Source organism: Coregonus lavaretus (assembly GCF_964263955.1).
Source record: "Coregonus lavaretus genome assembly, contig: HAP1_SCAFFOLD_5353, whole genome shotgun sequence".
NCBI lineage: Eukaryota > Metazoa > Chordata > Actinopteri > Salmoniformes > Salmonidae > Coregonus > Coregonus lavaretus.
Window position 1 is genome coordinate 18,476 of NW_028159659.1, and position 22,524 is coordinate 40,999.

The 22,524-nt window shown below is 46.7% G+C and overlaps 1 protein-coding gene across 1 annotated transcript in view; it reads right to left on the reverse strand.

The window, feature by feature from the left end:
- Positions 1–21,934, reverse strand: part of LOC311122588 (receptor tyrosine-protein kinase erbB-4-like) — a gene marked incomplete at both ends in the record, with an annotated part of 39,778 nt that extends 17,844 nt beyond the window's left edge. The window contains 5 exons of the mRNA XM_084196931.1: positions 363–407; positions 10,809–10,963; positions 13,078–13,171; positions 17,902–18,034; positions 21,735–21,934. Coding sequence (XP_084053057.1) covers positions 363–407; positions 10,809–10,963; positions 13,078–13,171; positions 17,902–18,034; positions 21,735–21,934 — 627 coding nt within the window. The remainder of the gene's footprint in view (positions 1–362; positions 408–10,808; positions 10,964–13,077; positions 13,172–17,901; positions 18,035–21,734) is intronic.
- Between the last annotated feature and the right edge of the window lie 590 nt (positions 21,935–22,524).

The following is a 22,524-nucleotide window of genomic DNA, read 5'->3' on the forward strand; positions in this document are numbered from 1 at the left end:
TGGAGACAGAGAGGGAGAGAGACAGAGAGGGAGACAGAGAGGGAGAGAGACAGAGAGGGAGACAGAGAGGGAGAGAGACAGAGAGGGAGACAGAGAGGGAGAGAGACAGAGAGGGAGACAGAGAGGGAGAGAGACAGAGAGGGAGACAGAGAGGGAGAGAAAGAGAGAGAGAGAGAGAGAGAGAGAGAGAGAGAGAGAGAGAGAGAGAGAGAGAGAGAGAGAGAGAGAGAGAGAGAGATGAATCCTGAGACAGTGAGTCAGAGAGAGATGGAGAGTAGAAAGCAAGAGATTCTAGTGATAGTTTCTAAGAGATTGAGCATGATGTCAAAGCAGTTAAAGCCCAGCGGAGATGATCAACTTACCTGTCCATCATTCCAACACAGTCTTGGAGATGAGGCCCAATGCAGCTGAGGAGAAAATCATCAGTAGTCAGCTTTACAGAAACACTTTAGTAACTTCAACAAGTCAACAATAAGCATCCACCAACTCTAAATAAAGTGTGTACATACTATGAACAAATTCTATCACGCATAAACATTAATAACCACTTCATAAGCACTTATAATAGCTGATTGATGAAAGTAATTATTGAGTGAACATAACAACCTATTAGTGAACATAGCTCAACGGTCCAAGACACTCAAGCTCCTTAATAAGAGAACCATAACTAGGGGATCTGGAACCAGTTGAAGTCATGACCAGAGAGATAGAGATGATACAGGCTATTGGGGTGTACAACAGACAAACAGACTGACAGACAGACTGACAGACAGACTGACAGACAGACTGACAGACAGACAAACAGACAGGCAGACTGACAGACTGACAGACTGACAGACTGACAGACAGACTGACAGGCAAACAGACAGACAGACAGACAGACAGACAGACAGACAGACAGACAGACAGACAGACAGACAGACAGACAGACAGACAGACAGACAGACAGACAGACAGACAGACAGACAGACAGAAAGACAGACAGACAGACAGACAGACAGACAGACAGACAGACAGACAGACAGACAGACAGACAGACAGACAGACAGACAGACAGACCGGCAAACAGACAGACTGACAGACAGACAGGCAGACAGTGTGGACTGATTAAAACAAGGCCATTGGGCTTCTCTCTCATTATCTATAACCCATTTCAAGAGGATTGTGATCAGCCTCCGACACAGAGAACAGACAGTCAGAGTCTGAGGCAGAGCATATTACACAGCTAATTAAGAGGAGCTGCCTTAGAATTCCATTCACAGTCTGCCTCGCTCCAGAAATAAAGAAACGGCACCCAATAGCTAATTAGCAGACAATTAGTGTATCCGATCTATGGCTCGGTGCTGTTTATGATATGATAATTACTCTAGTGTGCCCCTTTTGTAAACATCCAGATTGAACAGCTAGTTTAGTCACACACCAAAGACAGCAAGTCTCAGACCACCCATGTATGTATCAGAGCGACATCTGGAGTATGACTGCTGATTTTTTACGCTTTTAGCTCATTATGAATATGATTATATGGACTGGTGTGGTCCTGATTCTAGTTCAGCATTCCTACTAAATCTAAGGCGAATGTGGCATGTGTATCACTTTTCTTCAGTTGAATTCTGCCATTACATGCAGTGTGATGATGTAGACCTTCACTGCTTCTCCTGTGCTCTAAGTACTCCCCCGTCCCCACACACAGAACCCCCCCCCCCCCCCCCCCCCCTCCATTCACTCACACACCCACACTGGCCCCTCATCCCCTGACGCTAATCTGGAGAGCCCGGTGTCAGATGCAGGTTAGTGTTTTTCATCATGAATGTTGTTCTGGAGGCAGCTCTGCAGTGGTCACTAGCTGGCACAGCCACAAAGTAATACAATCTGATTATAAACTTAACCTTAACCCTAACCTTAACCACACTGCTAACCCTGATGCCTAATCCCAACCTTAAATGATGACCAAAAAGAACACTTTTGTTTTCATTAATCTTTACAATTTAGACAATTTTGCAGCTGGCCCATCTAAGGGGAAAACGCTCACTTCTGCCTCCAGAACAAGACTCATGACAATAATCGTCAACCTGCATGTCAGATGGAGGGCAGGATAAGGAGAGGTGTGATGGAGCCATCGCCATGTGAGCCCAGGTTCAGCAGTCACCAGGGCGCGGAGCGTGGGGAGGGACCAATGGGCAGCTGACTAATACCGGCTGCGAGTGTCACCATGGAGATGAGTAGATGAAGGGAGGGAACGTGAACGCCGTGTCACAGGAAGACCACAGACCCACTCAGAGTCTTTGATGTCAGAGGGGAGAGGGGAGAGGGGAGAGGGGAGAGGGGAGAGGGGAGAGGGGAGAGGGAGAAAGAGAGGGGGGGACTGAACAACCTCAATTCATGGGGGCATGGACTCTACAAGGTGTCGAAAGCATTCCACGGGGATGCTGGCCCATGTTGACAGTTGTGTCAAGTTGGCTGGATGTCCTTTGGGTGGAGGACCATTCTTGATACACACGGGAAACTGTTGAGCGTGAAAAACCCAGCAGCGTTGCAGTTCTTGACACAAACCGGTGTGCCTGGCACCTACCACCATACCCTGTTCAAAGGCACTTAAATATTTTGTCTTGCCCATTCACCCTCCGACTGGCACACATACACAATCCATGTCTCAATTGTCTCAAGACTTTAAAATCCTTCTTTAACCTGTCTCCTCACCTTCATCTACACTGATTGATGTGGATTTAACAGGTGACATCAATAAAGGATCATAGCTTTCACCTGGATTCACCTGGTCATTCTATGCCATGGAAATAGCAGGTGTTCTTAATGTTTTGTATACTCAGTGTATATATCAACGACTTGGTGAGGGCAGTAGAACAGCCTGAAGCACCTGCCCTCACCCTACTAGAATCTGAAGTCAAATGTCTACTGTTTGCTGATGATCTGGTGCTTCTGTCCCCAACCAAGGAGGGCCTACAGCAGCACCTAGATCTTCTGCACAGATTCTGTCAGACCTGGGCCCTGACAGTGAATCTCAGTAAGACAAAAGTAATGGTGTTCCAAAAAAGGTCCAGTTGCCAGGACCACAAATACAAATTCCATCTAGACACCGTTGCCCTAGAGCACACAAAAAACTATACACACCTCGGCCTAAACATCAGCACCACAGGTAACATCCACATAGCTGTGAACGATCTGAGAGACAAGGCAAAAAGGGCCTTCTATGTCATCAAAAGGAACATAAAATTTGACATCCCAATTAGGATCTGGCAAAAACACTTGAATCAGTTATAGAACCTCACCAACCAAGAATTCACAAAATGGGACAAACACCAAATTGCAGAATTCTGCAAAAGCATCCTCAAGAGTACAATGTAAAACACCAAATAATGCATGCAGAGCAGAATTAGGCCGATACCCGCTAATGATCAAAATCCAGAAAAGAGCCTTTAAAGTCTACAACCACCTAAAAGGAAGCAATTCCAAACCTTCCATAACAAAGCCATCACCTACAGAGAGATGAGCCTAATGAAGAGTCCCCTAAGCAAGCTGGTCCTGGGGCTCTGTTCACAAACACAAACAGACCCCACAGAGCCCCAGGACAGCAACACAATTACACCCAACCAAATCATGAGAAAACAAAAAGATAATTACTTGACACATTGGAAAGAATTAACAAAAACGGAGCAAACTAGAATGCTATTTGGCCCTAAACAGAGAGTACACAGTGGCAGAATACCTGACCACTGTGACTGACCCAAAATTAAGGAAAGCTTTGACTATGTACAGACTCAGTGAGCATAGCCTTGCTATTGAGAAAGGCCGCCGTAGGCAGACCTGGCTCTCAAGAGAAGACCGGCTATGTGCACACAGCCCACAAAATGAGGTGGAAACTGAGCTGCACTTCCTAACATCCTGCCAAATGTATGACCATATTAGAGACACATATTTCCCTCAGATTACACAGACCAACAAAGAATTTGAAAACAAATCCAATTTTGATAAATTCCCATATCTATTGGGAGAAATACCACAGTGTTCATTCACAGCAGCAAGATTTGTGACCTTTTGCCACAAGAAAAGGGCAACCAGTGAAGAACAAACACCTTGTAAATCCAACCTATATTTATGTTGATTTATTTTCCCTTTTGTACTTTAACTATTTGCACACCGTTACAACACCGTACATAGCCATAATATAACATTTGAAATGTCTCTATTCTTCTGAAACTTTTGTGTAATGTTTACTGTTCATTTCTGATTGTTTATTTCACTTTTGTTTATTATCTATTTCACTTGCTTTGGCAATGTAAACATATGTTTCCCATGCCAGTAAAGCCCCTTAAATTGAATTGAGAGCGAGAGAGAGAGAGAGAGAGAGAGAGAGAGAGAGAGAGAGAGAGAGAGTTTTTTTTTTGACTTTTAAATAATCTTTATTGGGTCTGGGAGCCCACCACACAAATACTCATACAAAACCGTATTTACACATCAATTAAAAACACAACTCCAATTCCTCCTCCACAGTAACTGAACACAACAGCCTCTGAATACCCCATATACTCATAAACAGATCAATATTGTTGACAAGTTTATAATAGGCAAACTCAACCCTTAGTCTTGCTGCCAACATTCCCTCCAGCATTCCCACCACATCCACAGACCCCTGTCCCCGAATACTGTTCTTTCGGGTCTTCCATATGGCTAATTTTGCTGCCCCTAACACAAAATTAAGCAACACAACTACACCTTTCTGACTAAACCTGTACTTTGGCCCAAATATATACAGTTGGGAAGAGAAAACCTCTCCCAGAGCTGAGAACCAATTAGAGATCAGGTCAATCATCCCGACCAACCTGGGACACTGTAAAAACAGATGTGCCAGAGTTTCAGACTGAGCACAGAATGGACACCCCTCCCCAACAGTAGGATCCAGGTGTACCAGATACATGTTGGTGGCTATGGCTCCATGTATTATCCTCCATTGGAGGTCAGCTGTCCTCTTATTAATAGGCAGTTTGTATAACGTTCGCCAACAGCCTTTTGGGGAGGCACCTGGACCAAGCACACCCGCCCACCTCGTCGATTTTACCCCTTCCAGGGAAGAGTCATGGGACACCTTTACACATATTCTGTACATGGCCTTCTTTCCCACCTCCTTGAACTCCCCCAGCTCCGGGGTATCGAAGGAAAGCAGCATCCCCACGTCCTCCTCGAATGCCCCCGCCGCAGCACTAACAATCAGTGCAGGGAACACATAATCCAGACCCTCCTTCCACCGATCAGAATTGGAAGTGTCAGTCACATGCTGCAGATGAAGTACTGGCAAGGAATCACAGACCTCAGCGACGACCTTCCTCAGTAGGCGAGACGATCGGATCCCCGCTCTTTCTCCCAGCTCCTCCAACGACCTATTCCTGTTCCACATCAGATGACCCAGCTTAGTACACCCCACGCCTAACAGGCATGAACGTAGGCTAGCTGAACCCAGAACACGGGACTGGATGGCAGTGTTGTGAAAAAGAGGCTCTTCAAAAAGCCACATCCCTGGTGGCGTGCAGGCCTTACGGGACTTGACCAGAACTCTCCAAGCCTGCATAACAGACTCATAAAATGGAGTCAGGCCAGGCAACTCACCCCCCTCCAGCTTTAAGAGGAAAAGGTGCTTGTCTAAGCCCAAACAGCCTGCTCTCCTCATCAATGCGTAGGCTGTGTCAACCCAGCTAGAACCGTCACTGTACAACAGTCTCTGGGCTGCTTGAAGCCGGAAAGCCATGATCCTGGAAGAAATGTCCACCAGGCCTTGCCCACCCTCGTGCAGTGGCAGGTACAGGGCTGAAGCTTTAATCCAATGTTGTCCAGACCAGAAGAAGTTGACAAGGGTCCTCTGAAGCTCTTGTATCAGACCCTTTGGTGGCTGTAAAATCATTAGTCTGTGCCACAGGGTAGAGGCAGCTAGGTTATTAGCTACCAGTACCCTTCCCCTATAAGACAGCTGGGGCAGCACCCATTTCCATCTTGACAGTCTGGCACACACTTTCTCCACTACACCCTCCCAGTTCTTTTTCTGAAAGACATCGGAGCCTAGAAAAACCCCCAAAGTCTTCATCCCATCTCTGCCCTACTGAAGCCCCCCTGGTAACCGTGGAGCGGACCCCATCTGAAGCTGGCCTGCCCACAGCGCTTCACTCTTTCCCCAATTGACTCTAGCTGAGGAGGCCCCCTCATACACCTTTAAAGCGTCTGAGAGAACCTTAACATCCTCACCCCCTGTAATAAAAACTGTCACGTCATCTGCATACGCAGACAGTGCTATCGTGGGACCCTTCATTACACCTGGCACAGAGAAACCAGTAAGCTTCGCTCTTAAAAAACAAAGCATTGGTTCAATTGCCAGACTGTATAACTGCCCTGAAATTGGGCATCCCTGCCTGATGCCCCTTTGGACAGGGATGGGACAACTCAAACCACCCCCCACCTTCACCATACACGAGGCCCCAGCATACAGTAAATTCATCCAAGACAAAAAAACATCCCCAAACCCAAAGGCTTTCATTGTTTTAAACAAGTACTGGTGGTCCACACGATCAAAAGCCTTCTCCTGATCCAAAGAAAGTAAACCCACATTTACATCAGACAGTTTACAAATGTCCAAAACATCTCTTATTAGAAACAAGTTGTCAACAATAGAGCGATCAGGTACACAGTAGGACTGGTCCTTGTGGACCAACAATCCCAGATACTCTTTCAACCTGTTTGAGAGACATTTAGAAACAATTTTATATTCTGCACACAGCAAAGCAACAGGTCTCCAATTTTTTATGAGAGCCAAATCCCCCTTTTTTGGCAACAGTGAAAGTACCGCACGTTGACAAGATACAGGAAGAGAGCCCTCATGAAAAGATTCACACACCACTTCATAAAAATCCTCCCCAATAGACCCCCAAAAGTGCTTATAAAACTCAGATGGTAAACCATCAATGCCAGGGGCTCGGCCTGTTGAGAGCTGCATAACTGCTGTGGACAGCTCTTGCAGTGTAATGTCAGAGTCCAATGCGACTCTTTGCTCAGGTCCCAATTGAGGAAGACCGTGTAACAACTGTTCAGTACACAGAGAGTCACAATCCTCCGCCTTATAGAGGGCAGAATAGAAATCCACGGCATGTTGACGCATTTCACTGTCATCCGTGGTCACCTTCCCATCAGGGAGACGAAGGCAGACCATCTGTTTACGTTGCAATGTCGACTGTCCTAGGTTAAAAAAAAAAGCACTAGGAGCATCCATATCCTTGAGGGAAGCGAAACGAGACCTAATCAAGGCACCCTTCACTCTTTCATGCAGAAACGACCTCAATTCATGTTTCTTGTCCTGTAAGTTCATGACTAGTCCGGGGTCATTCTGAGTGAGCAACTTCAATTCAATAGATTTAATGTTCTGTTCAAGGGCCCTGATAGTCTCTTTAACTTCAATTCGAGACAGAGCAGTATACTGTTGACAAAATAATCGTATTTGGGCCTTCCCAACCTCCCACCATTGTCTCAAGGACTCAAAATTCCCTTTTGTAACCCTCCATTTTTCCCAAAACAACAAAAACCTTTCACAAAACATGACATCATGTAACAATTTAACATTAAAATACCAATAAGATGATGACCTTCGTGGACAGGACAAGTGAATATCAACAGTGACAATATGGTGATCAGAGAAACCCACAGGAGTAATGTCACACCTTCCAACCCTACTACAGTATTGCTCAGATACATACAACCTGTCTAACCTTGCTGCACTGACATGACCTTCATTAACTTTTAGCCATGTGTACTGCCTAACTTTTGCATTCCTTACTCTCCACACATCAGAAAGCTCAAACTCAGTTAATAGACCAGACAGACAAATTGCTGACCGCAGGTGAGGTTCTTCAGTGGTGCGATCAACAGTAAAATCCACTGTACAGTTCCAGTCCCCCCCTAAAACCATACACCCGTCTTGGTCACACTGTCTTAAGGTTTCCTTTATTTTATCAAAACCAACAATACGCTCTGTACCCTCATTGGAGCATAAACATTCAAAAAAACAAACAAAAACCCCATAACATCCACCTTGACCAATAAAACCCGACCCTTGACAATCTCTGTTGTAGATACCACAGTCACCCCTAAGCCTGAAGAAAACAAGATTGCCACCCCAGCACTGAAATTAGTACCATGACTGAGTATATGCTGCCCCTCCCACCACATACCCCAGTCAGCCTCATTTTCCTCATCACTATGTGTCTCCTGTAGGAAAACTACATTAAGCCTTTTCTGTTTTATTACTTCTAATACCCAAGCCCTCTTATTCCTGTCCCTTCCTCCATTAATATTGAGAGAACCTACCCTTAGTACCTCCATATAGAAAAGAAAAAGGAAAAGCAGAAGATACCACAGAGAAACCAGACAAAGAGAATAGAACACCCTATGAGGCATAATCATCATCATTATTTAAAATTTATCTTAACCTGACCACGTTTCCCACCACCTTTTGCTGCTGCAACAGCAGTAACAAATTTCCTCAAGCGAAACCGCTTCTTCTCACTCAACTGGTCTAACCCCACCGTCTTCTGTAACATCACAGCTGACCTCACAAACTTATCAACATCAAAATAATCTGCCAATTTGACGGATTTCCCAAAAGTCTGATCCAGAAACCCATTTACCTCCTCTAGATCGTAAATTGAGTCCTCACCAGCTGATATCGTATCAAGAGAGATATCCATATCCTTCTCCTGATCCTCCTCAACTGAGGCCACAGACCACTGACTCCCCTCTACCACATCCCTTTCAACACTCCCCACTTGCACCCCATCACTCGTACCAGGCATCTCCTCCACTACCTGGGAGACTAGCCCCACCTGAACCCCATTACTCGTAGTGGGCATCTCCTCCACTACCTGGGAGACTAGCCCCACCTGAACCCCATTACTCGTAGTGGGCATCTCCTCCACTACCTGGGAGACTAGCCCCACCTGAACCCCATTACTCGTAGTGGGCATCTCCTCCACTACCTGGGAGACTAGCCCCCCCTGTACCCCAGCACTCATAGTGGGCATCTCCTCCACTACCTGGGAGACTAGCCCCCCCTGTACCCCAGCACTCATAGTGGGCATCTCCTCCACTACCTGGGAGATGAGCTCCACATGAACCCTCTCCTGTAACCCATTACTTGTAGTGGGCATCTCCTCCACTACCTGGGAGATTAGCTCCACATGTACCCCCTCCTGTACCACAGCACTCGTACTGGGCACCTCCTCACCAGTCTGAGGAAATGGCCCTTCAGATCCATCCTTACCTTCTACAACAATTTTTTTCTGCTGCATAACATTTCCCTCTGGTACAAGTTGCACCTCTGTGCCCTCAACACGGACAACTTGTTCCTCAGCAACAGATGCGTGTGGCTGCTCTACCACTGTCAGCCCACCTCTTCCTACATCAGTGGGCCCAGGCGTTACGAGGACCACCTGCGCCCCTCCCTTCTGCCTTCTCCCTTTTCGGGCAAGCATGTCGCTTATGACCAACATCCCCACACTCAAAACACCGTTGACTACCCGTACTAGCATAAGCCATATACAGTCTATTGTCATACTTGACTTTAAACGATAACTCCAAAGTCTGCTCCGGTGAGTCCAAAAACATAAACACCTGTCGCCGAAACGACATTACCTGTTTCAACGCCGGGTGTTTGCAACCCAATGGGACAACCTTAATTGAACTTGCAAACTTCCCAAAGCGCAATAACTCGCGCTCCAATAGCTCATTTGGAATGAACGGCGGTACATTTGAAATCGTTACCCTTGTTGACGGAGAAAAAAGCGGCGTAACTTGAATAAACATTCCTTTAAGAAGTATGCCATGCTCAACCATACGATCAACAAGGCGCTCTTCTTTAAGAAATACCACCACCGCTTTATTCATCCGTGACGCATAAGCAACATTCTCATATCCTACCTTCTCTCCTACGGCGACCAGAACCTCTTCCACCGTGACAGTAGCTTCAGTAACACACCTAAAGCCGTGCCGAAGTGACAGGGACGGCGTCCCGATTCGGGCCGCCATCCCCACCAAAATCAGGGTAATTTCGACACGAAAAACAATATACTTAATTCTACCACAACAAAAAAATATAAATAATAACCTTAATCATGCATAGAAGAAAAAAAGGATATCACCAAGAAAAGGAAAACCCAGGATATCTAACTCTACACAACACTCGCACTTAGCACTCACTCAAACAATTCCCAGCACGCACCAAACACTCCCAGCATGCAGAGAGAGAGAGAGAGAGAGAGAGAGAGAGAGAGAGAGAGAGAGAGAGAGAGAGAGAGAGAGATAGAGAGAGAGAGAGAGAGAGAGAGAGAGAGAGCGAGAGAGAGCGAGAGAGAGAGAGATCCTCTGTCCATCTCTTGATCCTCCGTCTTTCTTTCTTTCTTTCTTTCTTTCTTTCGTAGGGGTCTGGGAAGTGGAGGGCCGAGTCACTGCCCACATCCCAAATAGCACCATATTTCCTTTATCGTGCAGTACTTCTGCTACTGTTTATAGAAGCTCTTCTTGATTTTAAAAGTCCTACCAGGACACCTTTTGATGGATTTTGCTTGTATAACATTATTTATGACGTACTTCATACGAACAATGTCAGATTTCAAAGAGATGAGAAGTATTGATATAAAAAGCCTCCATTAAATATACACACACCCATACAAACCCACCACCACCCTATCTCTCTCTCTCTCTCTCTCTCTCTCTCTCTCCTCTCTCTCTCTCTCTCTCTCTCTCTCTCTCTCTCTCTCTCTCACCCCTGGGTGCAGTTGGCGTGGCAGGGGTGGCACTCGTTGTTGGCCTCTGCGTATTTGAAGATGAAGCTGTTGGTACCCTGGAGGCCGTCGGGGCACTTCTCCACACAGTTCGGCCCGTCTTTGAAGTGAAGGCAGTTCACACATTGATCTGGGCCCTGAGAGATAGATGGAAGAGGAGGAGGAATAAGAGATAGAAGACGAAGAAGAAGAAGAAGAAGAAGAAGAAGAAGAAGAAGAAGAAGAAGAAGAAGAAGAAGAAGAAGAAGAAGAAGAAGAAGAAGAAGAAGAAGAAGAAGAAGAAGAAGAAGAAGAAGAAGAAGAAGAAGAGGAGGAGGATGACAAGGTGGAAGTAAAGGAGATGTATAGAAGAGGAAGACAAAAATAACCATTGATATCAGCACTTCATGTCACGCCCTGGCTCTGGGGACTCTTAAATGTTGAGCCAGGGTGTGGATTTTCTATGTTTAGTTTTCTATGTTTTTGTTCTAGATCGTGTTGATCTATGTTGGCCAGGGTGGTTCCCAATCAGAGACAGCTGTAGCTCGTTGTCTCTGATTGGGGACCATACTTAGGCAGCCTGTTGGCACCAGTTAGTTTGTGGGATCTTGTTCCGTAAAGGTTTGTTTTGTGTAACCTAGGACTTCACGTATCGTTTGTTTGTTGTTTTGTGTTCGTGTTAAGTACTATAATAAATATGTACGCCTATCACGCTGCGCCTTGGTCCGTCTCATCTAATAACGATCGTGACACTTCAACACAGTTCACACTTCTGGACCACCATCCAGGATGGATTCAGACAACAGATATAAACAGAGAGAGAGAGACGAAGGAAGAGAAATTATACAGAGATGGTCTGTGTATGCATGTGCTGTTGCTGCGGTTGAAACTTTTTCTGTGGGCTTTGACACCTCATGTACGGTTAATAATGTGTGTTTGGCTGGTTGATAGACAACCTTTCACCTTCTGCTCTGAGAAGATGACAGCTGTAACCACTCCTCATCAATACACAATCTCCCTGCCGAGCTGTGTCAGTGTAGTGTGTGTATGATTGTGTGTGTGTGTGTGTGTGTGTGTGTGTGTGGGTGTGTGTGTGTGTGTGATTGTGTGTGTGTGTGTGTGTGTGTGTGTGATTGTGTGTGTGTGTGTGTGTGTGTGTGTGTACAGTCATACATCGGATGATTGACACCTGTGTTATTTACTTCTGACTGGACTGCAGAAGACACTGAAAGACACTGTGAAACACTGTGTATCACCGCACCGTCAAGGAGACTATGTTCCTCCACTCCTCCCTGTCCTCCCCAGGGGTTATTTACACAAGTATCACATTCCACAAATAGGGCTTTAACAGGGGCCTGTAAAAAAGGGGCTCCATGACAGGTGGGTATATCATGAACCCTAAACCATGGAGAGTTATACACCACTGTCCATACGCCACATATAAAACAAGATTAGAGTCATCCTACGTGGCAGAGGAGATGATTTAAATCAACCTTGGGTTGTTATAGTTCCAGGCAGAGAGAGTGGGACATGGAGGGGGTTTTCAAGGGTTTTCAACCGGGTGGCATTTTAAAGGGAAATTTTAGCATTTAGAAGAGGGCAGGTGGGAATGGATGAGGGATTTCTGAGGGGTGCGTTCTCTGTGGAAGGTCAGAGGCTGTCAAAAACACATGTCCTTCTGGAATGCGTGTAACCTTCGTAGCTAACGTGGTACTTTATTTATCTTGATAAAACCAGATTCGAGGCATTCAGGAACACCTCCCCTGATCAGTATAACTCTGACCCAGTTGGTTACGTCGTGTAGTCAGGAAAAACTCAGTGCCCTAACAGTACAGTACACTGTAACTCCTAAAAGTCAAACTCTCCAGACAGGATGTGACATCATCAGACCCAAAGGGCAGGTTAACAATTTTCGTCATGAATCTTGTTCTGGAGGCAGCTCTGCTGATTGGTCACTAGCTGGCACAGCCACAAAGTCATAAAATCTGATTTCAAACCTAACCCTAACCTTAACCACACTGCTAACCGTAATGCCTAACCCTAACCTTAAATTAAGACCAAGAAGCAAACATTTGTTTTCATAAATTTTTACAATATCGCCAATTTTTACTTTGCAGCTGGCCTATCTAAGGGGAAATCGCTCAGTTCTGCCTCCAGGACAAGACTCATGACAATAAAGGTCAACCCTGCACCCAAAGAACACACAGGGTCAGGGCTTGGTGGAACACCAATGACAGTAGCCGTAAGGTGTCGTGGAGATCACCCTACTTACCATTCCGAGGCAGGTCATGGTCTTGTCCTGAGATTTCTCACACTGCCTGTCACACTCCAGACAGACTGAACCATTGGAAAACTCACGCACATCTCTAAAGGAGAGAGAGAGAGAGAGAGAGAGAGAGAGAGAGAGAGAGAGAGAGAGAGGGGAGAGAGCGAAAGCGCTTAGCCGAGTCAATATGCCTGATATAGTAACAGACTTAGCAGAGTCAATATGCCTGATATAGTAACAGACTTAGCAGAGTCAATATGCCTGATATAGTAACAGACTTAGCAGAGTCAATATGCCTGATATAGTAACTGGCTTAGCAGAGTCAATATGCCTGATATAGTAACAGACTTAGCAGAGTCAATATGCCTGATATAGTAACAGACTTAGCAGAGTCAATATGCCTGATATAGTAACAGACTTAGCAGAGTCAATATGCCTGATATAGTAACAGACTTAGCAGAGTCAATATGCCTGATATAGTAACTGGCTTAGCAGAGTCAATATGCCTGATATAGTAACAGACTTAGCAGAGTCAATATGCCTGATATAGTAACAGACTTAGCAGAGTCAATATGCCTGACAAAGAAGCCAGTGAATAATGGCGAGCACTGTAATATTGACACTGGCTGTTACTGTAGTGTGTGTGTGTGTGTGTTTCTCTAACCATATGACTGAGTGTTGGTTGGCCAAAACCTGAGGAGGAGAGAGGAGGAGAGAGAAGGGGGAGGAGAGGAGAGGGGAGGACAGGAGAGGGAAGGGAGAGGAGGGGAGGAAGGGAGAGGAGGTGGAGAGATATTGAAACACCACCTTTGTTTGTGTCCACATCAGCACCACCATCAGATATTGCTTTGAAGGATGGCGTCTGTGAATATGGGGCTGGCTGTCGATAGGCTGGCTGTCGATAGTATACTTTTCAGATCTGAGAGATTGTCAATCCTACTGGGACCAAGACTCAGCAGAGTGGAGGGATACAGTACAGTACACAAACAGGTAGGCCCTACTTTCTCACAGAAAGGGAATGCCCTACTTTCTCACAGCAAGGAAATGCTGGGCTTATGGAACCAGTTAGATGTGGTCAGTTTATGTTGTAACTGTCTTCCAATCAGGGTAATGGTTTATCATGGCTCTATAATGCTACTCAACTGCTCAATTCTTTATCGACCCTAGCCCACTCCTGTATATCTGAGAAGATTGGATAGATCCTGTATAAGCATTATAGGTAATGGCTTCACATTGCCTTCTGATTGGCTAGGTGGTGGAAATGTCCAATCCAATCCCCTCTAGAGATCTACAGCGGTGACTAGGGAGTAGTAGGTTAGAGGTTGATTTGGAATTCAGCAGGCGTGATATTGTAGAGAATACTGTATATCTTTAGAGGGGATTTGATGGGTTGGAGAAAGGGTTAGATATGATGAGGAATCATGACTGTGTGTGAGTCCCAAATGGCACCCTATTCCCTATATAGTGCACTACTTTTTTTTTAACCAGATCCCTATACGACCTGGTCAAAAGTAGTGCACTATATAGGGGAGAGGGTTACATTTGGGATACATACAGTATGTCTCTATTCTACGCCCTGTTCCAATCACCAGCAAATTGGATGTAGTCTATCACAGTGCCATCCGTTTTGTCTCCAAAGCCCCATACACTACCCACCACTGTGACCTGTACGCTCTTGTTGGCTGGTCCTCACTACATGTTCGTCGTCAAACCCACTGGCTCCAGGCCATCTATAAATCACTGCTAGGCAAATCCCCGCCTTATCTTAGCTCATTGGTCACCATAGCAGCACCCACCCGTAGTCTGCGCTCCAGCAGGTATATCTCACTGGTCATTCCCAAAGCCAACACCTCCTTTGGCCGCCATTCCTTCCAGTTCTCTGCTGCCAATGACTGGAACGAATTGCAAAAATCTCTGAAGCTGGAGACTCTTATCTCCCTCAATAACTTTAAGCATCAGTTGTCAGAGCACCTTACCGATCACTGCACCTGTACACAGCCCATCTGAAATTAGCCCACCCAACTACCTCATCCCTATATTGTTATTTATTTTGCTCTTTTGCACCCCAGTATCTCTATTTGCACATAATCTCTTGCACATCTAGCATTCCAGTGTTAATACTATTGTAATTATTCTGCACTATAGCCTATTTATTGCCTTACCTCCATAACTTGCTACATTTGCACACACTGTATATATATTTTCTGTTGTATTTCTGACTTTATGTTTTTTACCCCATATGTAACTCTGTGTTGTTTTTTATTGCACTACTTTGCTTTATCTTGGCCAGGTCGCAGTTGTAAATGAGAACCTGTTCTCAACTGGCTTACCTGGTTAAATAAAGGTGAAATAAAAATAAAATAAAAAAATCAGATCAAGCATCAGTCCAGATAAATAGCCAGTACATTGAAAGGGTTCCCATATAAAAATAGCATGTTCAATTGGAAACGGAGCAGCGTGCCACCACACTGTGGTAGTAGTCCTCCCTTCTCCCTCCACCCTCCTCACTCCACCCTCCCCCCTCCTCCCTCCTCCCTCCTCCCTCCACCCTCCTCCCTCCTCCCTCCACCCTCCACCCTCCTCCCTCCTCCCTCCTCCCTCCTCCCTCCTCCCTCCTCCCTCCACCCTCCTCCCTCCTCCCTCCTCCCTCCCACCCTCCTCCCTCCTCCCTCCTCCCTCCTCCCTCCACCCTCCTCCCTCCACCCTCCTCCCTCCTCCCTCCACCCTCCACCCACCTCCCTCCACCCTCCTTCCTCCACCCTCCACCCTTCACCCTCCACCCTCCTCGCTCCACCTTCCTCCTTCCACCCTCCACCCTCCCCCCTCCTCCATCCCCCTCCACCCTCCTCCATTACTCTCTCCTCTTTTTTTTGGTTCCAAACTAAATGAGTTTTTTCCTCAGGAAGCAGTGTCCAGAGGAATCCTTTTGAAAAGGCTGGTGGTGGAATAAGACTGTCTTTTGTTCAGAGAAATATGGAGGAGAATCATGGAAGACAAAAGAAGGTTCCACGGGGGTCGTTCCCCGGTGAATTGAACGTTCCTTTCCATTCATTCCGTTGGTTCCTTCTGGTTGGCTTCCCTCGTGCGTTGCGGTTGGTTGGGGCGTGTACTCCAAACACTCACCATGGTCTTCAGGGAGGAAGGGCTGAGGGGATTAGCAGCATTTTAGCAGGAATTTAGCAGGACTGAGGCTCGTTCAGGTCGAGCGGTGCCTGCGCCAGCAGCGAACCTGACTCCACACGGCCAACCCACGAGAACAACTTTTTTAATTAAACACTTTCGAGGTTTTCTAATCCTCCTCCCTCCGTTCCCCTGCGGCCACGAGAGCACTCTCTTTTTCTCTCTTTTATTTGCTGGCCTTTCAGCGGGAGAATTCACTTGACTCTCATTTAGAAAGGCATAGAGATGGAGAGTTAAAGAGACCTAGTTTTAAAAACCATAAGCCAATCAGTTGTACTATAGCCATTAGCTATAGGAGGGCTATAGGAGGGCCAGATTGGCAGGGTTTGCATTGTGCAGGTGAGCTCAATGAAGTGCAGTTAAAGCATTGGGAGGACAACACATACTGATGAACACAGGTCTAGTACATGTCTGCAGTGCTCTGTCTGCGAGGTAAGCCGATCGATAAAGACGTTATGTACCATCTCCTGCCTCCTGCCTCTCCACATGATCACAGCTCGGTTCTCACAGAGTACGCCGTTACCCAGCTGCTCTCCACCCCCCCCTCCCCCCTCCCCCCTCCCCCTTTTCATCTTCTTCAAAGGCTCAGCTGTGAGCTGTTTTTCCTGCCGACTTCAAACACCTCCTCCCACAAACAGCACACTGAGAGGAGAACTGACAACAAGTGGGCATGATGGAGAAACACAGACCCTGGTTCCCTCTGTGGGGACAGGCTAACCTGACACCAGACCGTGGTTCCCCCTGTGGGGACAGGCTAACCTGACACCAGACTTTGGTTCCCCCTGTGGGGACAGTCTAACCTGACACCAGACCGTGGTTCCCTCTGTGGGGACAGGTTAACCTGACACCAGACCGTGGTTCCCTCTGTGGGGACAGGATAACCTGACACCAGACTTTGGTTCCCCCTGTGGGGACAGTCTAACCTGACACCAGACCGTGGTTCCCTCTGTGGGGACAGGCTAACCTGACACCAGACCGTGGTTCCCTCTGTGGGGACAGGCTAACCTGACACCAGACCGTGGTTCCCCCTGTGGGGACAGGCTAACCTGACACCAGACCGTGGTTCCCCCTGTGGGGACAGGCTAACCTGACACCAGACCCTGGTTCCCCCTGTGGGGACAGGCTAACCTGACACCAGACCGTGGTTCCCCCTGTGGGGACAGGCTAACCTGACACCAGACTGTGGTTCCCCCTGTGGGGACAGGCTAACCTGACACCAGACCGTGGTTCCCTCTGTGGGGACAGGCTAACCTGACACCAGTCCGTGGTTCCCCCTGTGGGGACAGGCTAACCTGACACCAGACCGTGGTTCCCCCTGTGGGGACAGGCTAACCTGACACCAGACTTTGGTTCTCCTTTTTTTTTTTGCTTGTGTTTTGACCCCGATATTGTATTTCAGTGCATTTTCATTAATTCCACCCAGTCAGGATATGGTGAGAAGAGAGGAAGTCTACGAAGGTGTATTCCCCGTTGTAATCCCATGGCGTGACTTTTAAGTGTCCAGAATGGAAATATCTACCTACAATTATTTGAATGAAACCTAACATACATTCAATACTGTTATGTCTGCTATCTCTCCTTTCATTCGTCGATAGTGCCCCAGCAGCTTCCCGCTTCCTGTCATTCTGAGGATGTGATTAATCAACTCACCCGTCGTAGAGGTTGCAAGACGGCACACAGGAACGTCCTCGGCTGAAGTAGCGACAGGAGAGGCACTGGTCAGGCCCTGGACCCCAGCAACCGTCTTCAGAACACAGCCGGTCACACACCATCCTCTGTTGGGCTGTGGAGTACACACACATATGGACCTGAGTACACACACACATATGGACCTGAGCACACACACATATGGATCTGAGTACACACACACATATGGACCTGAGCACACACACATATGGATCTGAGTACACACACATATGGACCTGAGTACACACACACATATGGACCTGAGCACACACACATATGGATCTGAGTACACACACATATGGACCTGAGTACACACACATATGGACCTGAGTACACACACATATGGACCTGAGTACACACACATATGGACCTGAGTACACACACATATGGACCTGAGTACACACACATATGGACCTGAGCACACACACATATGGACCTGAGTACACACACACACATATGGACCTGAGTACACACACACATATATGGACCTGAGTACACACACACATATATGGACCTGAGTACACACACATATGGACCTGAGTACACACACATATGGACCTGAGTACACACACACATATGGACCTGAGCACACACACATATGGATCTGAGTACACACACATATGGACCTGAGTACACACACATATGGACCTGAGTACACACACATATGGACCTGAGTACACACACATATGGACCTGAGTACACACACATATGGACCTGAGTACACACACATATGGACCTGAGCACACACACATATGGACCTGAGTACACACACACACATATGGACCTGAGTACACACACACATATATGGACCTGAGTACACACACACATATATGGACCTGAGTACACACACATATGGACCTGAGTACACACACACATATATGGACCTGAGTACACACACATATATATGGACCTGAGTACACACACATATGGACCTGAGTACACACACACATATATGGACCTGAGTACACACACATATATATGGACCTGAGTACACACACATATGGACCTGAGTACACACACACATATATGGACCTGAGTACACACACATATATGGACCTGAGTACACACACATATGGACCTGAGTACACACACATATGGATCTGAGTACACACACATATGGAGGCCATGAGTACACACAACACTATATGGACCTGAGTACACACACATATATGGACCTGAGTACACACACATATGGACCTGAGTACACACACACATATATGGACCTGAGTACACACACATATATGGACCTGAGTACACACACATATGGACCTGAGTACACACACATATGGATCTGAGTACACACACATATGGACCTGAGTACACACACACATATGGACCTGAGCACACACACATATGGATCTGAGTACACACACATATGGATCTGAGTACACACACACATATGGACCTGAGTACACACACATATGGACCTGAGTACACACACACATATGGACCTGAGTACACACACACACAGATGGATCTGAGTACACACACATATGGACCTGAGTACACACACATATGGACCTGAGCACACACACATATGGATCCTGAGTACACACACATATGAACACACACACAGATGGATCTGAGTACACACACACAGATGGATCTGAGTACACACACACACACATGAACACACACACAGATGGATCTGAGTACACACACATATGAACACACACACATATGGATCTGAGTACACACACATATGAACACACACACATATGGATCTGAGTACACACACATATGAACACACACACAGATGGATCTGAGTACACACACATATGAACACACACACAGATGGATCTGAGTACACACGCATATGAACACACAGATGGATCTGAGTACACACACATATGAACACACACACATATGGATCTGAGTACACACACATATGAACACACACACAGATGGATCTGAGTACACACACATATGAACACACACACAGATGGATCTGAGTACACACACATATGAACACACACACAGATGGATCTGAGTACACACACATATGAACACACACACAGATGGATCTGAGTACACACACATATGAACACACACACAGATGGATCTGAGTACACACACATATGAACACACACACAGATGGATCTGAGTACACACACACACGTGCAAACAAATACACAAACACGCACACACACACTCACATACAAACACACACAGCAGAGACACAGCAATATTAAGTAGAACATTACAAAGTTGTTAATGACAGTCCAATAAGGTGAGAACATGGATGTTATATTTGCAATATCTGCTAATGCATGATGAAAGTAGCCTAAAGGGCCAGGGGTATGACAAAGGGTGTGTGTGCTGTGTGTTGTGTGTTGTGTGTGTGTGTGTGTGTGTGTGTGTGTGTGTGTGTGTGTGTGTGTGTGTGTGTGTGTGTGTGTGTGTGTGTGTGTGTGTGTGTGTGTGTGTGTGTGTGTGTGTGTGTGTGTGTGTGTGTGTGTGTGTGTGTGTGGTGTGTGTGTGTGTGTGTGTGTGATGTGTGTGTGTGTGTGTGTTCACCAGTATTCCCCTTACCTCTACCCTTCTTTCAGCCCAGGCCTGTTACAATATTGTAAAACACGGTTTTAAACTGTATCAATCAACGGCCACTTCATCTGACTACACTCCCCACTGACCTCCACAAGCCCACCCGCTTTCCTAATTGACTGCCCCAGTGAGTGACACATCCCTGGGGTGAGCAGTCTGCCTGTCCCCCTGTACCCATCCACTTCCACAGCTCTCCCTCCCCCATCTGGGCTGGTCGATGGCTGGATGAAAGACTAATGAAGAGCCTCCTAACGGGGTTATTGATCCCACGGCACACCGCAACACTCATTAACACGCTAATGACATCAACCACTGCTTGGCAGGGGGGGAGTGGAGACTCCACAACACGTCTTCCTCTCTCTTCTTCTTCTTCTGCCTCGGTTGCTAATTCTCTCTCTCTCTTTCTCTTTCTCTTTCTCTCTCCCTCTCACTCTCCCTCACGTCTCTCTTCCTCAGGTCTCCGTCCCTCTCCCTCTCCCTCACTCTCTCTCTCTCTCTCCCTCTCCCTCACTCTCTCTCTCTCTCTCTCTCTCTCTCTCTCTCTCTCTCTCTCTCTCTCTCTCTCTCTCTCTCTCTCTCTCTCTCTCTCTCTCTCTCTCTCTCTCTCTCTCTCTCTCTCTCTCTCTCTCTCTCTCTCCTCTCTCTCTCTCTCTCTCTCTCTCTCTCTCTCTCTCTCTCTATCTCTTCTGTCTTGTATCAGTGTGACATGTGTGTTGTTCCCTCCCAGCCCCATCTCAAAGGACAAATGTGTTTATCTGAGGATGCTGAGGTGTCAAACTGCTATTGTCCAGCCCTAGTTTCCAAGCTCTCCATAGACCAAGCATGGAGCCATCTGGAAACTAGCCATTTGGAGCCCTGATGGAACCATAATGTGCTGGATCCACACAAAGCAAATCTCTCATAGGATCAAACTCTCTATGTGAGGTGGGAGTAATACAATCCCCTGACATAAATGCATTGAGTCCCTCTACAGAAAATCACATGTCATTTTCTCCTACACCTCACAACTCAGTAAGTTCTTTCCCAATAAGCACTTTGTTCAGCAGAGAGCTGAATCAGGGGTTTTGTGTCTATAGGGAGCGGAAACTTGGAACTTGTGTTGAAACTTGTGACTGTGTGGACCTAGTGCATGTGTGCATACCTGAATATGTCTGTTCCTGCATCTCTGTGTGTGTGTATGCAACCAACAACAGGTGGGCATGTGTGTGTGTGTGTGCATACTAACGCATGTGCGACCAAGGTGTGTCACTCACTGCACTCGCTGGAGGCGCGGTTGTTGCGGATGAGGACCTTCTGGTTGCTGGTGCGGAACAGGCTGGTCCAGTTGACGGTGTTGTAGAAGCACAGTCGGCTGTTGTTGGTGATGTACACGTTGCCCGCACTGATCTCATCCAGAGACTGGAACTGGAGAGAGGAGATCCAACGCTGCTTCAGGATCAGCAGGGAGATCCCACTGAGAGAGAGAGAGAGAGAGAGAGAGAGAGAGAGAGAGAGAGAGAGAGAGAGAGAGAGAGAGAGAGAGAGAGAGAGAGAGAAGAGAGAGAGAGAGAGAGAGTAAGCTCTTTGTTTAACCATTCATGTAGTTAAAGAAAATATATATAGAGCATAGATGGATCAGTGTCAATAGAAGAAATAGAATCATTAAAAGAGAGAACGAAGTAGAGATGTAGAGGATAGGGGGTAGAGAGAGAGAGAGAGAGAGAGAGAGAGAGAGAGAGAGAGAGAGAGAGAGAGAGAGAGAGAAGAGAGAGAGAGAGAGAGAAGAGAGAGAGAGAGGCGAGAGAGAGAGAGAGAGAGAGCGAGCGAGAGAAAAGAGAGAGAGAGAGAGCGAGAGAGAGAAAGAGAGAGAGAGAGAGAAAGAGAAGAGAGAGAGAGAAGAGAGAGAGAGAGAGAGAAGAGAGAGAGAGAGAGAGAGAGAGAGGAGAGAGAGAGAGAGAGAGAGAAGAGATCAGAAGAAGATGATGAAAGCTGAGAGTCAACATGGAATGAAAGGAAAATGAAGGAGCGATTAGGCGGAGGAGAGAGTTCAGCATTCAGCTCTAG